This window comes from Podarcis pityusensis (assembly GCF_964106645.2).
Source record: "Podarcis pityusensis genome assembly, chromosome: 1".
Taxonomy (NCBI): Eukaryota; Metazoa; Chordata; class Lepidosauria; order Squamata; family Lacertidae; genus Podarcis; species Podarcis pityusensis.
In genome coordinates, this window is record NC_138028.1 from 51,274,141 (window position 1) to 51,290,391 (window position 16,251).

A 16,251-nucleotide genomic window follows, 5' to 3' on the forward strand; every position below is an offset into this window, starting at 1 on the left:
TAGACATTTTAAATTGCCCACCCTGAAGTCCAAGACCACCCCCAGAAACATCATACATACATCACGGAAGGGGTGTAGCCCAAGACCACCCCCCAGATACAGCATACCTACATCAAAGAAAAGGCGGTCTACAACAGAAATATGAGTGCATTGTTCATCTCCTGTCTGGCAAGTTACCTAATTGCATTATCTGGGTTTTGGCCACTCTTTTGTTATTATAACTACTTAATTCCTGAATCTAGGTCACAGGTCACAGGCTCACATCCTGTTCATATCTCGAATGTGCCCTTAAGACAGGATTTGTGAGGACAGGATTTGTGAGGAAAGAGACAATTGGGAGGTTTCCCACTTTGACCTTGCAGAGAAATATTTGAGGTCAATTTGTTCAGGACCTTTTCTGTTATGAACATTTATTTTATATATATATGACCTTAAAATTCTTATAACAATACCATTTTAAACAGCCAAAGCACTGTGGGAGTGCTTGTTTAGGGTGCAGAAAATTATTAGGGAACAGCTATTCCCCTCACACAGCTACAATTTCTAGAGTTCCCTGGAAAGAGGGATTGATTGTTAAACCACTCTAGGAACCGTAGCCTCTTACGGATGATGCATGGTATTGTCTGCAAAATGTTATTCCACAATAAATGTGTCTTAAAGACACATTTGGTCTCTGTGTTGCTTTTGCTACAGCTGGTTAAACAGGGCTACTCTTCTGAAATTTGCAGAATTAATGTTTGCAGAATTGTGGTGGCTATAGACTCGCTTAAGCCCATCCTCAATTCAATTTGACACCGCTACTTGGTCAGACGCCAGGTGAAATATTTTATATTTGTGGATCCATTGTTGCTCCCCTTGCAAACAACTTATCAGGCATACCATTGTAGAGTCAGATATCTAGTTTTAGCTGAACACAGTAGAACACTCAACACATCAAGAGCAAAATGTTTTTAAAAGCAAATTCCTCTAGTACTGTTTTTTATTTTTGACAAAACAGCTCAGACCCTTCCTTACCAAGTGCTCTCTTGTAGTCTTCCCAACAGCTGTTATTTGCAGTAAAAAAATTAGTATGCTGCTAATTCCAGGCAGTGATCCATGAAGGCTGATCGCTGAAGAATTGATGCTTTTGAATTATGGTGCTGGAGGAGACTCTTGAGAGTCCCATGGACTGCAAGAAGATCAAACGTATCCATTCTTAAGGAAATCAGCCCTGAGTGCTCACTGGAAGGACAGATCATGAAGCTGAGGCTCCAATACTTTGGCCACCTCATGAGAAGAGAAGACTCACTGGAAAATACCCTGATGTTGGGAAAGATGGAGGGCACAAGGAGAAGGGGCTGACAGAGAACGAGATGGTTGGATAGTGTCTTCGAAGGTACCAGCATGAGTTTGACCAAACTGCGGGAGGCAGTGGAAGACTGAAGTGCCTGGCGTGCTCTGGTCCATGGGGTCACGAAGAGTCGGGCACGACTAAACGACTAAACAACAACAACAATTCCAGGCAGAAAAAAGCACATGAATATTACATACAAACTACATGGAAGCTTTTCAGTGCTAGGAAGAAGAATGAAAAGGAAATTGTCTTCCAGAAATAGCTCCTGCTTGAAACCCTGGAAGACCTCTGCCAGTCAGTACAGACCATAATTAGCTGGACCAATGGTCTGGTTTTGTATAAGGCAGCTTCCTATGTTCTTCCTGCAAAGGTCTGCAGGTGCCTCCCATTGCAAATTGCTGGAGGCACTTATCTGCTTCTTGTCTGCTGCATTCATTTATTCAACAGTAACTGCAGCTGCACTGGCTTCTGAAATACGTGTGTTAGTAAAGTGACCACAAAGGTTCCCTTAAGAAATAAAGCAAATACAGTAACAATGCCTAATCTCATGTTTTATCTACAGCAGCAACATGAACACATCCAGCAACATTTACGATTATGGTCGTTCTATTGGGAATGGAAGACAGGCGACAAACTAGCATTTTGTGTATGGAAAAACAAGAGAAGAACAGTGGTACCTCGGGTTACATATGCTTCAGGTTACAGACTCCGCTAACCCAGAAATAGTGCTTCAGGTTAAGAACTTTGCTTCAGGATGAGAACAGAAATCGTGCTCCGGCAGCGCGGCAGCAGCAGGAGGCCCCATTAGCTAAAGTGGTGCTTCAGGTTAAGAACAGTTTCAGGTTAAGTACGGACCTCTGGAATGAATTAAGTACTTAACCTGAGATACCACTGAATTAGCTTAGCTACAGTCTAGGCTTGGTCACAAGTTATCCTGCAATATGTTATTATACTGTTACTTAAACGTTCACTAAATAATAGCAGGCTTGGATCTCGATGGTGTCTTACATATATTAACCATGAGGTTCCAAGAATATATATGTCCTAGGGTAGAGAGTAGAAGACATTTACAGCAGAGAAACGAAGTACTGCGCCCACTCTTCCTTCACCATGCTCTGTTCTAAATTCCTCTTCTAAAGTGGTTTTTAATTAAAACAAACAAACTGCATCAGGGCTCAATTAACTTAATGTATTTATTTACAACATATTTTTTTTACCCAGTTTTTCAATTGAAAAGACTGTCAGGGCACTTTACAGATTTTTTGTTTTTAGACAATTCATGGCCCTCAGCCTCACAATCTCATGGAACAAAGGGGGGAAGCGGTGGTGAGAGAGGAGGGGGGAAAGCAAACTCAGGCACCAGTTCTTAAAATTACAGTGGTACCTTGGGTTACATACGCTTCAGGTTACAGACGCTTCAGGTTACAGACTCCCCTAACCCAGAAATAGTACCTCAGGTTAAGAACTTTGCTTCAGGATGAGAACAGAAATTGTGCTGCGACGGCACGGCGGCAGTGGGAGGCCCCATTAGCTAAAGTGGTACTTCAGGTTAAGAACAGTTTCAGGTTAGGAACGGACCTCCGGAACGAATTAAGTTCTTAACCCGAGGTACCACTGTACTCAGTTTGCATACCAAATACCAGCTGGGGTGGAAACAGTGTGTGGAGAGGAGCCAAAAAAAAAAAAAAAGTCTCTCAGCAGGGGCAAAGCAATGGCCCAACTCCCAACCCTGGAGCCTAATGTATTTGTATGTAAAGATACGCAGGAAGTACAGTCAATTCCTGTACTTCTTACCTATTGATGATCCTGGGGATTGAATCAAGAACCTTTTGAACTGACCCTTGGACTACCCTCATGGGCTATCTGGGGCAGGTTGCCATGAATGAGACCATTTTAGAATCATAGAATTGTAGAGTTGGAAGGGACCACAACAGTCACCTTGTCCTATCCCAGGGGTCAGCAACCTTTTTCAACCGTGGGCCAGTCCACCGTCCCTCAGACCATGTGGTGGGCTGGACTATATTATTTTGGGGGGGGGGGGAATGAACAAATTCCTATGCCCCACAAATAACCCAGAGATGCATTTTAAATAAAAGCACACATTCTACTCATGTAAAAACACACTGATTCCTGGACCGTCTGTGGGCCGGATTGAGAAGGCGATTGGGCCACATCCGGCCCGTGCGCCTTAGGTTGCCTACACCTGTCCTATCTGCTGCAATGCAGGAATCTTCTGCCCAACGTGGGGCTCGAACATATAACCCTAATATTAAGAGTCTCATGCTTTACCAACTGAGCTATCCCAGGAGAAGGATAGCATTATATGCTTATTGCTCAAAAAAAGCTCTCCAGGCATAGAAGGAAATAAGGGTGTGCATGCAAAATAAGAAGGTGTTACGATCTATCCGAATAGGCCAGGCCCAGTATAAATATTGCCTGTAACAGTGGGGGGGGGGGGTATACTGAAAATGAGAAAATGAGCACAAATTGTCACTTACATACTGCTTCCCTTCCCTTCCTCACTTACTTTCCCACATAGTAAAGGTAAAGGTAAAGGGACCCCTGACCATTAGGTCCAGTTGTGACCGACTCTGGGGTTGCGGCGCTCATAAATGTTGTTAAATGGAGTTGGACTGTTGCAGTTACTCTGTAATAAGTACTGCCAGGTCCATTGTGAAATTAAATTTACTTATTGCTAGTTTGGTGTGTGTGTGTGTGTGTGTGTGTGTGTGTGTTTGTTTGTTTGTTTTAAAGCAGACAGTGTTATGGTTAATTTACTTCTTTAACAAAAAAACCCCAAAACCTTGCTTCAGAAAGCAGTACAGCCAGACAGTACTTTGAGTACAACTCAGTTGAATACCGCCTATTAAGACAAAATAGATATTTAAATAGTCTTTGCATGCGGGCGGGGGGAGATTAATGCACAAACAGGGCAGACTTATGAATAAGCACATGCAAAACTGACATGGACCAGAAATAGACTAATTGGTCCATCCCCAGATGGCTGCACCCTGCTGTGCTCGGAGCGCCAAGAGAACTGGCTTGAGCAATCTCCCCTGGACACTCCACATATAGTCAGATACTTGGAATGTGTGTGTGATAAACACTAGGGACTCGTAATCTAAAGATATTTGGGAGGCGGGAACCCATTGATTCTCCAGAGTTGTGCAAGGGTACTGGAGATGAGCAGTCAGGGAAAGCTATTAACTGTACTGTCTTCTTTTCTCATCTTGCCTTCTGTGCTTGCTGCAGCATGCAAAGGAACTTATAGCGCTCCATACTACAGAACTGTTCCACTGTTCCTCAGTGCCATAGTCTCCCACCTTTGCTATGAAGAAATGTACTTCAGAATGAAGAACTGTAGCAGAACCCAGAAGCAGCTAGCGTACCCAACCGCCCCGTCCCTAACATTTGGCAGAACAAGACTGCTGCCTCAGGCAGCTGATTCTGGGTGTCATGTAAGGGCAGCCAGTTATTAGTTATTTAATTGCATCTGCACTGTTAGGGAGACACACTTGTAGCATGTTCTGTCTCAGCTGCCAAAATAAATTGGGTACTACACACCTTGATTTGAGAGGGGAAACATTTGCTGTTCCTCCTCAGGCAGCAAAATCCCTTGGGTTAGCCTTGTGCACAGGCTTCCGCTAAGACACAAGATTATTAGCCATCCTGTTTTACCGATGGTCTCGATCTTGAGTAGGAGAGGTTTGTTCTGAGCAGAAGCCCATGGAGGAAGCTCACAACCTGAATACATGCTGCATTATGTATGAAAATATTGCAATTACCAAAATGTACATCTCGTGGATGGGGGAGGTCCTAGGAGTGTACCACTGGAGAGTACCTTATCTTCCCAAGCATGCTAGCATACACTCCCTCACACACAGTGAAAAGTGGTACAAACCGCAGACAAGGTTTGGCATGCGGCAAGCTCTTTCTCTAGATCAGCCCTGCTCATTCCATTTTAAAAGATCTACGGACGAAGGGTGGTATACAAATTTAATAAATAATAAGAACAAAAATAAAAGAAGGATCTACCAAAAAGAGGGAGGAAAGGGAAATTTCTCTGCCTCCTCTCTCCTTAATGTTTGGTATCACTCAGCATGGATAATCCCTGACCACAGCAGGGAAACCTATTCCCTGCTTTTGCTGAAGGAAGGCTTTTCTTCTCTTGTGTATACTGAATCTGTGCCATTCTCTCTTCAGGCCAGCTGCTGTCCTTCAACTGCTGGGACACCCACATGGTCCCACAAATTACAGGATCCTCTGCTGGGGTTGCTCTAAAAATATCCTGCCATCATGAATTATCCTAAAATGAATTGTTTTAAAAATAGGCTCTGAAATGACTGTTCCTCTCCGTCTCCTACCGAGAGATCTGCGGGTAAGTAAAAAAGCCACTTAGTCTTCCACACGCGCCAGTAAGCACTGGCTGCAGGCAGCGGCTTCCACTGTGTCTACTACGCCCAAGCCAAAAGTGCCAGGAGAGGCACAGAGGTCTGTGAATCCACACCCAACAACCTAAGAGTCCCTTTTCTCTGCTGCTGCCAAGAGCCTGTCAGAGGGGGAGGGGAATAGCGCAAGTTGACATGTTTTATTAGGCCTCCTTCTTGGAACGGGGATGCATGAGTTTTACAGAACTTTTTCCAGGCAGGTTGCAGTAGACCAGGCCTTGACACAAGAGGAGGAGCTTAGAGTTAGGTCAGTGGTAGAGCAGACGCTCCAAGGCTTAATCCATTAGATTCCCAGGTAGTCTGAGACCCTGGAGAGCCTCTACCAGTCAGTGTCAACAGAACTAGACTGGGCTAGACTTTTGCCTCAGGAGAACTAGACTTTTGCCTCAGGAGAAGGCAGCTTCCTAGCCTCCTAGAAGTACTCAGCAATTTGATGTCAGAGGCTGTGTGAATATTGAGATGCCCCACAAGTGCAGAAGGGGATCTCTACCACCGAGCTGTGGTCCTTTGCCATTGAACATCTGAAAGGAAACCCACATATATAACTGTACGCAATGTGTGCACTCTTGTATGTGAGGGACTCCATTTGCTGTTCAATAATGGCCTAGGCCAGGTGTACCTGAAGGAGCATCTACACCCCCATCGTTCAGCCCAGACACTGAGGTCCTCCTCCGAGGGCCTTCTGGCGGTTCCCTCACTGTGAGAAGTGAGATTACAGGGAACCAGGCAGAGGGCCTTCTCGGTGGTGGCGTCTGCCCTGTGGAACGCCCTCCCATCAGATGTCAAGGAAATAAACAACTATCTGACTTTTAGAAGACATTCTGGCCCATTTGGGGTGCTCCATCACATTTAGACTTAGTTAAATTTCAAACTAAACATTCTAATAAAGATCCTAACAAAACTTGCTGGAGTCCATTCATTTCCCCTCAGTATGGTTGTTCATTCTTTGCCCAGACAAAGGCATATGGCTCTTAAAAGTTTCACTGCCAAACAAATCCTAAACACCACTGTTCTTTTTTTCTGCATTGCCTCTATTGTATAACCACATTGATGATTTATTTAAGTCTGATGGATGGAAAAACAGATAAAGTGAACCAAGACCCCAGCATATATCCCCAAAGGTGCTTACTAGTTCTATACAGCTCAAAGCAGCAAGAACTGCTTTGAAATATGGGAACACATTGTAATGTTCAGTGAATAGTACGTTAGTGGGAGGTCATTTTTTTGGACCAGATCCAGTATGGAAACAACTAACTCTCACACTAAATGACGATAAAGCAGTAAGTTTTCTCTCTCCCTCTCTTAAAATAGTGGGTTAGTGACTCTTACTGAGTCATGAAGCCAAAATCCCTGTTTAGTCTGTTGTTGCAAGCCCTGATTAAGAAGCAAAGGTCATTGTTAAGTCTGGTATATATTTTCATATAACAGAGCTCAGTTCTTATTTGAAATGGTCAATTTCTGTTTCTTCCATTACTGCTGCTCTGAGCAAAGGACACTTGGTAAGCAAGGAAAGCTGAAATTGGCTTTCTTTAGTTTGCTGCAAACCACAGCATAATCTTATGCATGTTTACTCAGGTGTAAGTCTCACTGTGTTCAGTTAGGATGCTCCCTAGTAGGGATACACAAAACTGTCAAGTTTGCTTCCTCTCTGTTTCTAACTTTTCCAATCTTAAGTTTAGTTCCTCATATTTCTGCATCAGTTCACAAAACATTTCTTTTTAAAGTCCTTACGAAAATTTGTTAGCCGTTAACGTGTCTTTCCCCTAATATATACATTTCTGCAAGCATTTCCCCCCAATATAATGCATTTTGCATGTTCTTTTCACTGGTATTTATTTTTGGATTTTATTTTATTTATTGCATAAGATTTATATACCACGTGATTGTAGAAAAAAATCTCATAGTGGTTTACAAAGAAGAGAAAAACAATAAAACTATCACTAAAAATGTAGTCCTAATTTAAAACATACAGAAGGTTAAAACCACAATAAAATAGACTAAAACAAATTAAAACTCCTACAAACTTTCTAAACGTCTGGGTAGGCTTGTCTAAATGAGAATGTCTTCAGCAGACACGAAGGAATACAGAGAAGGTGTCTGCCTGATTTCAATAGGGAGGGAGTTCCAAAGTTTCAGTGCTGTCACACTAAATGATAAAGTTCTTACAGATGTGGTGCCAGTATTATGTGGCAGCCTTATTTCCTTACCTAGCTTTCCTTTCCTGGGCTATTCCTACCTGGTTTTAGCATGCTCATTCAACTTCTCCAAACCTCTTATCAGAAGGAAGCAGGATTCTTGAAAAACACGTATACAAAAAGAAGGGAGGGAGAAGAGGCCTGCACACCTTTCTATTTCAGCCTAATGAGGTATTGGCACTGGCGGAGGAAGAGGAGTGGGGGGGGCCACGCCACCAACGGCAGTCCAGTCCTGGTGGGGTGCCATTGTGGCTGCACCCGCCACGCTGGGCACCACGCCCCCGCAGACAGTGTGCCACGCCCCTGCAGGTGGCACGCCAGGCCCCCAGGACGCATGCCAGCCCCGCCCCGCCTGCTCTCCTCCTCCAGCTGTCAGAGCTTGAAGCTCCGCCACTGGGTATTTGTATGTATCATGGACAATTAAGTGAGCAATACTAGTTCTATTATTATTAGGTGGATTCAGATCAATTAAAAGTAGATCAAATTGGCTACATTCAAACATATTTCACATAAGCATCCATCTAGACCAGCGGTTCTCAATCTGTGGGTCCCCAGATGTTGTTGGACTACAACTCCCATCATCCCTGAGGTTTGGCCTTGCTAGCTAGGTGTGATGGGAGTTGTAGTTCAACAACATCCGGGGACCCACAGGTTGAGAAAGGCTGATCTAGACATACTGAGGGCTTATACTGAATTAACGATTTCTGTACCAATTGTCACTGTATCTGCAATGTGAAATGATGGTGGTCTACTATTATCATTAGTATCCTTTGTTTATGATGATGATGTGTTTTTTCCTCTTCTCTTTCTTCAATTTTATTTTAACTTTTACTCATTCCTCCCCCCCACCTTTCATTTAAAAATAAGAAATCAATTTTTAGAAAGTGGATAAGATTCATTGCCTGGAATTAAACTTTCTTCCTGAAAGTAAAGCTATGGGCCATCTCTTTTAGGTAGCCTGATCAGCTGTTTTCAAGGGCAATGGTTCATTTGAAAGAGAACACACCCACCTAACAGAACCAACTCTTCTGCTAACAACACGGTAGGCTTTTAAGAGGTTTAGGGACACGTTTCTCGAACCAGCATGCATGGACCTTGCTCGCTCACCATTGGCATTGTCTTCTGTCTTGACAGGCATGAGGGGGCTCTGGGGAGCTGAGTCTCCGCTCAGGGAGTAGCTGTGCTCTGCTTGGATGCCAGGAGTAGGAGAGTCCAGATCCATGTCCAGCAAAGGGTTCTTTTCAACCAGCATGGGGTCATCAAAGAAGCTGTTGAAGAGTTCGTTGGAAAAGTCCTCCATGTTCTCGGAGAAGTGGTCGAAGTTCTCAGAGAAATGCTGAGAAAAGGGCAAAAAGAAGAGCATTAAGCATCACCTCCGTGAGGGACTAGAGGGCCTTCTACTGAAACGTATCCCAAGCCAGATGTATCAGGAGCCAAATTATCTGGAAGAGAAGCAGCTATATTCCTCCTTTTATTCTTACCGTTTTCATAGCTACAGAAACCTGTTGTTTTCTTAAAGAACGAACCAGACAATATCCACAAAGATATATCTCCCTGCCTGCCATTTATACCTTAATTTAACTAACCCTATTTAATGGACCCATTTCTCCTCGGCGCTCATAACAAACCATCTGTACATCTTTTTCAACAACAAGCTTCATGTTATCAAATACTGTGGATATCAGAATTATTGGTTTGTCACCATTGGCATACACCATTTCAAATTGACAATGAGAGTGGGTGGATCTACACACAGGAGGAAAATGCTATAAATAAGTCAGAAATTAAATTGTTATAATTTAAAAATCGCAAATAATTTCCCTCCCTCTCCAGCACCATCTGGTGTTGCATGTTTATAACGCATTCAAAACGCTAATTTTTGACTAATGTAGCTGAGTCCAGTGACAGTGGCCAGCAGTTTTCTGTTTGCCCCACCACTTTCCCAAGGAAAACACACTCTTTAGCACTGAATCAGAATAAACATCCATCCGTGGAAAATGCAATTGACATTTGCTCTGATTCAGCAGTAAAGATTGGGTTTTCCTGGGTGAGCCCTATGGCAACAAATTTTAGCATAATTTCCCAAATAAGTGGAGGATGAAGCAGCTAATATGAATAGTGGTGCTACTGGATTATTATGAAGTCTGGCCCTCAAAAAAGTATTTCTTTCTTAGGCATATTGTATAAGGCATTTCCACTTAGCAAAGAAATAACCAATTAGCTAGGGGAAACTCTAATGTTTCTTGCAGCAAACACAGATACACATATCTCTTTAAAGACATTGATATGTCCATCTGGAAACCCTTGAAAGGGTTCCAACATGTGTGTACATGGATGTTAAAAGACGTGCATGTATATGTGTATATAATGCCCACATGTTATATGCTTGCTGCAAGAAACACTGGTGTAACACCATTTTTTCCTTCAACACTTTTGGCTGCATACACCCACCCAAAAGAATCCCAGGAACTGTAGTTTACCCCTCACACAACTGCAAACCCCAGCACCCAAAAACTACAGTTCCCAAGTTTCTTTGGGCAGGGAAATGTGCTTTATATGTATGGCATGTACACAGCCAGTGGAACACTTCTTACGAAAAGCTGTTAATGGTTTTATGAAATCCCACCAGATCATACGTTTCAGCTCTTAATAGATTTCTCACCTGTTTCTACCACAGCTTTCACAGTGACCCCTTGCTGGCCCCACCAGCTCCTCAGGGACCAGAAATGCAGTACTGCAGCTAACTCATATTACCCTATGCAGATTGCGCCCTGCAGTCTTCCTACCTGGCTAGGACCAGTTGGGATTCCTTTCTATCTCCATGTTGTAAGCACCATACAGCTCATATGCTTTTCATGGTGACAAACATTTGAGAGGCTTGCTATGCTGCAGTTTTGCCACAGGTGTCCAAAATCTATCCATCTGTCTAACTAAAGGTGAAAAACTACCCAGAAAGCCCAATGCAAAATTAAAGAGAAGCATCTCCAAATCCTGTACTCTGCAGATACTGTCCCTAGATAACAAGCCCTCCCGTATGTTCCTCAAACAGCATTACACACCCATGTCCCTCTGGAGTTTACAAGGCCAGATGTTTCTGTCTATCTTTATAAGAAGGAACTTAAGCTAAACAAAAGGAAAGGGTTGTGACATTTTAATATCCTTTAGGATTCCGGCCATTTTTTGCGAGTCCTAGAAAAATAGAATAAAGTCACACGATGCCGGTGAATATCTGGCTTGCTCAGAAAGTTTAACGATGACTTAGTAACATTAACATGACCTGGTAACATGAATATGAGTATAGCCTACCATCCAATAAATCCAGATTTTATAGTTTTAAAAAAATACCCCAGATCTTTCTACATGGCACACCATTTTTTGCTGGCAGGGGACAAAAGGATTCATCAAACAGTAAGCAAGAAGTTACCCTCTTAAGAACCTAGAAAAAGGGAAAGGATTGCAGGGATGCTTTACATGTTACATTTCCCCTACACAAAAAAGTCTCCATATCCATGTGGGTGCATGGCATACTGCAGAAAGGTTACTGTGACTCCCCCCCCCCCCCCGTTAATGCTGCTGTTGCATTCAGATGGATCAAAAACTCACCTGTCCACATTCTTGCTGCTGGGAGAAAGGTACAGTCCCCTTTGTGTTAAGACACTTGCCAGACCCAGCCACTAGGAGGCAGTCTGGGGCAGGGGGCAATTTAACTAGACAGGTTGTTACTGTGACCTGAGATGTGTTTTGTGGAGTGTTTTTAGATGGAAATCTAATTACTCCTTACAATGTATCCAGTGTGCTGTTTTTTGAAGACATATGATGTTCACCACAACATGATGTTCACCACAATGTATTGATCCTGTCATTTCTTGACAAATACTACTATTTGATATGTAATGCATGGATTAATTAAATTATTGATCATCTTGAGTACATATACAGTAGATGGAATGTAAGCATAATTATACATATGTGAGTAAGAGAGAGAGAGAGCAGTCCTACTCTGATTGAATATTATATAAAATACTTTTCTTCTTGGTTTGCAGTTCTGATGCAGAGCAGATAGCATTTCAAGGTGGGAAGTAAGTAACGTACTTTATATGGTATTCTACACAAAACATCATAAAGGAAAGATGTGCTCTGTAGTGTGTGGTGCATGGTCTTAAAATTCCACTCTGAGGCACACTGCTTGCTTTTTATTATCCAGACTGGAGAGGAGGGTGGGTCATTGTCTGGCCTCCTCTCCCGTGAGGAAATCCCTTGAGCAGGACCTGCCAGCTCAAAAAAACTGAGGGAGGAGTTGAGCTGGGCACCCCGGATACTACAATGTAAGTTCCTGTTTCAATAGCAAGGTGTGTGTTTGTTTTGCTCTGGCATAGTATCATTATGTAAATAGAAGAAAGGCAATGAAAAGGCTGCATAGAGGCTGGTTAAAGGAACAGATATCAGGTAACTTTTAAAACAATCAGTTCTCAGCCATGTACTGAAAAGAGCAGAGAGTTCTGGAGTGTAGCTGGAAGTGGAATATAGTCAGGTAGATATTCAGATATTCAGGGATGAAAGAAGTTGCCACTGGGAATTCTATGTGCACACAACTCCAACCCAGCCATTAGCACTGGTGACATTTCTCAAAATGCATACAAAAGGTCTATACATGACAATCACAGCATATGGGGTGGCTAATATAAATCTCAAAAGAAACTACTAGGTGAAAACAATATTTTAAGATCTTGAAAGCAGGCCTGGATCAAGATATGGAAGTCTGCATGGGACAGAAGAGGAGAAAGACTTTCTGCCCTTGTGAGTCCTCCCTGCAGGTTCAGCCTAGATTGATCAACTCCTTCCTGGGGTGGGGGTGGGGGGGTTGGCTTGCCACACTCCAGCCCTGGCAGTGTCCAATGGAATAACAAGTTCAGGGGCGGCTGAAGCGATGTGAGCCATTTAGCTTCCCAGCACCAGGAGAGGAGGAGATGGAGCCTTCACCCAGGCCATTGCACAACATGGAGCCTTGTGGGACAGAAGGGATTGGCCCAGCTGGCTAAAATGGAGATAACTGTGCCAGGAGTGCACCAAGGATGCAGCAGAGGTGAGCCAGAGGAGGGAAAGGAGAATCACCAGGGTTTAAATGACTTGAAGGACCTTCCCTCTCTAGGATTCTTTCCCCCATTGGCATATTATCCTGATCCTTTTGCAAGTGCAAATGCTTCCTCCTCAGTGCTTGCCCCTTTTATCTCTGGACAAGTACTCATTTACCAGATTAGCACTAACCATGGTGTGCCTCAGAATGGGTTTTTCAGACGTAAGTGCTTTCTGCACTTAAGGTAGTTTATGCACTGGGATAAGGGATAATTATGGTCATTACCAAAGATTGTATGAGGCACAGACACCCTTAAAGAAGAAAGCACTCCCAGATCACTCCAGATTTGGAAAATGCTATTTAATTTCAAGACAAGGCAACAGATTCAGGGGTGAATCATAGTTCATATATTCAGCAGGGTGAGTCAAAGGTTGAAGAGAGTTGAAAGATGGTCAGCAACGCCCCCTGACAAGATCAGAGACTCTTGACTTGCCCTTCTGCTAAGGCCCATGTTTGGTGGCTGGAGTTTGCACTTCCATACAAAAACACTGTGACCTGTCCACGACCCCTTTTTAAAGCCATCCAAGCTGGTGGCCATCTCCACATCTTGTGCCACTGATTTCCATAAATTAATTATGTGTTGTATGAAGAAGTACTTTTTGTCTGTTCTGAATTTCACTCTATACCATCAAGTTCTAGTATGAGGAGGAGGCAAAAAGCACCTCTCCCTCTTCACACCATACAAAATGTTAAAAACCTCCCCCATGTCTTCCCCAAAACCCTGGCAGGCAGCAATGGGGATGGATGGAGCAAAAAGCAGCACCAATGCCACATCCGGAATTCTGCCACTTGCACCAGCCAGTGAAGGAGATGAAAGGGCGGGAAAACCATGAATTTCTGTTGCACTAGTTCTAGCCAGCAGCAGCAGCAGAGACCTTGATTAGGTCTGTTGCAGCTAGCTAGACTGGCTTAGGATCCTGTGCGCTCCAAAATATTGAATCCCCAAACCAGGATGCTTATCTTCCCATCCATGCTCCTACATGAGTTACATGACCAGTGCAAGCTCACAGAACACAAAAGGCCTGCCTTTTGGGGTACCATGTAAGACTGCAGCCCCTAAAAGAACACTTTCTTCAGGGTGAGATCTCACTGCAAAATTGCAAGAGATCATGGCGCCCAAAATGGCCACCGTGCTCTTGCAGGAAAAGAATGGGACATCCTGTTTTTTCCAGCACTTGTAGGGCATGGGATCCAGCAGACTCTTGGCCAGGTGAGCCTTGTCCCACCCTCTCCTCCCCGCCTCCCAAAACCTCAATTTTGAGGGTATGCACCAACTACCTCCCATAGGGAAGCCACCAGTGGTATCTTCTGTCTGTGTGTAGATTAGGTAGTACAGTGCCAGATCATCGATCTAGCAAAGCCCAACACATGTATCATCCCGACAGAAACCTCTGCCATCACAGCATTGCTCTTAGTTGTGGTATTTTCCTAAACTAAAAAGCCCCAAATAATTTAGACTTCCCTTTTAGGGAAGGTGTTCAGCAGTGTTTCCTACTACCGGTATATATTTCAGTTCCTACAAGAAAGTTTCCAGATTAAATATAAATGATACTGGATGGGATATATATCTTCTTTCAAAGAAGGAAGTTACATTTGTTTGTGTTGTATCCTAGTGGCTCTGCCATGATTGCTTCTTATGTGAGTGTCAGGAGACTAAACTGAGAAGCTCTCTCTTCCTATATAACCTATGACTAAATGCTTCATGAAATAATCACTTTATGTCATCTAGGGTGTGCTGCAGAGATAACATCAATCAATCACTGACTGGAGTCCAATATAGGATAATGGAGAACGTTGTGGATTACGTAAAGCCTTTAAGAAAGGGGTGGGGAACCTGGTGCACTCCAGATGTGCTCCCATCATCCCTGACCATTGGCCATGCTTGGAGGGGCCAGTGGAAGCTGGAGTCCAACAGCATCTGGAGGGTCACAGATCCCACATCCCTGCTTTAAGACTTTTGCCAGTTCTCTTTTGCGCTTAGGAAAACCATGGAATGAATTAATATAACTAGGAAGAGGGCTTAAGGCAGACACTCATGTAGATCTTGGGCTGAAGTTTTGCAGCCTCCTCCAGATCCAGATTCTAGCTTGTTTTCAAAACCATATAAACACCCTTACAAACTGTTCACTGAGTGATTTAAGAGTGAATGAAGACGGCTTTTGCAGCAAGCATCAAGTGGCAAGAGTGAACCTCGCTGTGGCTTCTGTGAACTTGCCTTCAGGCAAAGTCACCAGTTTGAGGCAAGCCAGTTGGGAATGGGACCAACATCATTTTGTAGGGTAAGCTGCTTCCCAATGCGGTCTGAAGTTAAAAGCACCAAGTCCAAATTTAGTGCTCCATTATCTGCATCTCTCTTTCACCCCTGTGTTCTCTCTCTCCCTCCTCTCCTCTCCTCCCCTCCCCTCCCCCACCCCTCATATTTCACAGCCAAGAAATAGCACAAGATGTGTTTCCAAAGCGTTACCAATGAACAGTCAGGATGGGGGCAGCCAAGGTTCACTGAGACCCATAGTGGGGCTGCGCCGATTCCCTGACACAAGCCAAAGTTTCAGGCCGCTCTTAACTGCTCTGCTCTTTCCCATGAGCTTGGAGATAGGGGAAGATATACCTCCTGATCTCATATTTGGGCATCGTTCTCCAAATGCAGGCAATCTTTTAACTTTGTAAGAAAATCTGCTCCTGCTTAAGCCGTCTCATTCCTGAAGCAAGCATGTGAGGCTGTCAGTCATTGGCTGCGGTACGACACTCTCCCAGTGACAGACGCATGATAGGCCAAGTCTTCCAAACATATTTTCACCACATGTTCTCATCACCACAAGATGAGCTAAGGCTGCCTGAGTGACACGGCCTAAGCCTTTGTGAATCTCCATTGCAGGGCTGGCCTTACCATCAGGCAAGCACCTCAAGCAGCAGGTGCTGGGGGCAGAAGCAACAGCCCTACCCCACCCCTGTGGCAGTTCCTCATGAGCCATTTCCCTCCGCTGGATGTCGGGGGGGCGTATGTGCCTGTCATGCATCACCTCAACCACCCTCAAGTGGTACTAACCCACTGCCAGAGTTGAAGTAAAATTCAACTTACAGCCCAGTCAGCTTCCGTATGTGGAAGCCATGCAAGGATGGTGATGGTGCTATCTTGTCCTC

The 16,251-nt window shown here is 43.9% G+C and overlaps 1 protein-coding gene across 1 annotated transcript in view; it reads right to left on the minus strand.

The window, feature by feature from the left end:
- CREB3L1 (cAMP responsive element binding protein 3 like 1) overlaps positions 1 to 16,251 on the minus strand; it is a 77,899-nt gene that overhangs the window by 25,158 nt on the left and 36,490 nt on the right. Inside the window, exon 2 of the mRNA XM_081002008.1 lies at positions 9,084 to 9,312. Within this exon, the coding sequence (XP_080858134.1) occupies positions 9,084 to 9,312 (229 nt within the window). The remainder of the gene's footprint in view (positions 1 to 9,083; positions 9,313 to 16,251) is intronic.